This window comes from Dendrobium catenatum, unplaced genomic scaffold (genome assembly GCF_001605985.2).
Source record: "Dendrobium catenatum unplaced genomic scaffold, ASM160598v2 fragScaff_scaffold_864, whole genome shotgun sequence".
NCBI lineage: Eukaryota > Viridiplantae > Streptophyta > Magnoliopsida > Asparagales > Orchidaceae > Dendrobium > Dendrobium catenatum.
Window position 1 is genome coordinate 463,616 of NW_021319326.1, and position 1,264 is coordinate 464,879.

Below are 1,264 nucleotides of genomic sequence, written 5' to 3' on the forward strand. Positions count from 1 at the left end.
ATAACTAAATAACAAATATATGATAAGCAGGAGCATGTTGGGCATTCTCGTCGGTGGCAGCCACAGAGGGCATCAACCAAATCAAGAATGGGAATCTAATTTCCCTCTCAGAACAAGAGCTCATTGATTGCAATGTGAATGGCCAGAGCCATGGTTGCAACGGGGGCCTCGTGGATGATGCTTTTCAATTCATCATCGATAATGGAGGCATCGACACTGAGATCAACTACCCTTATAATGAAGCTGATGGTTCCTGTAGCTCCAATAAGGAGTCCAAAAGTGCTGTGATGATCTCTGGCTTTGAGGATGTTCCAAGTAACAGTGAGTCATCGCTGCTTAAAGCTGTCTCTATTCAGCCAGTCTCTGTGGCTATCGATGGCGGCGACCCCAACTTTAAAAATTATGCAGGTGGCATCTTCACTGGCCCTTGTAACACCGAACTCAACCATGCAGTAACCGCCATCGGCTATGGCATCGACACAGATGGAACCAAGTACTGGCTCTTGAAGAACTCATGGGGTACTAGCTGGGGTGACGATGGCTACATTAAGATACAGAGGGACATTGATGCTGTTGAAGGACTCTGTGGACTTGCCACTCAGGCTTCTTACCCGACTATCAATTAATTATTTTATCAACAAACATTCATACTCTGTTCTGTCATTTCGAAGGGAGGAGAAATTAGCCAATCGAAACACTTGACGTATGCATCCATATAAGTCCAATTACAATCATGTACTTTTATATGATCACTTATCTTACTTTTACTGTATACATATTATGAAGCCTCGTATGTATCCAGCTAGTAGTTTGTTCACTCTTATGTATCTTGTTTGATTTAGAATATTAATTATGTTTGTCGAGCATTTTTAATAGCACAACTAAAATTTCTTTTGAATCATGTTGGAATTTAAGAACACATGCTTATGCTTCCTCTAAAAAAAAATAAGAGTAAAATTTAGATTATTTTGAGTTAAATATTTCTTCATCCAATCAATCATCTTTTAGAAAAATCCTAAAGAAATCGCATACTATATTAGATACTTTTCTCCCATATTCTAATAATAATTATCCTTCTTTGGTTAATTACTCTTCTCCATTGCCAGTGGCTTCATTGAAACTCTTTTATTGAACTATTAGGAATTCAATGAATCGCCATTTCACTGATATTTTAACTTCAACCACATAAAGTAATTCAAGGGTGCATGCATGACTTATTTGATTCCTCATTTAAGGACTAACTTTTATTTTGGTCGCGATAATA

General features: G+C 37.8%; 1 protein-coding gene across 1 annotated transcript in view; it reads left to right on the forward strand.

Moving 5' to 3' along the window:
• LOC110096351 (senescence-specific cysteine protease SAG39-like) overlaps window positions 1-873 on the forward strand; it is a 1,719-nt gene extending 846 nt beyond the window's left edge. The window contains exon 2 of the mRNA XM_028697084.1: window positions 28-873. Within this exon, the coding sequence (XP_028552917.1) occupies window positions 28-626 (599 nt within the window). The 3' untranslated portion in view covers window positions 627-873. The remainder of the gene's footprint in view (window positions 1-27) is intronic.
• Window positions 874-1,264: the final 391 nt, after the last annotated feature.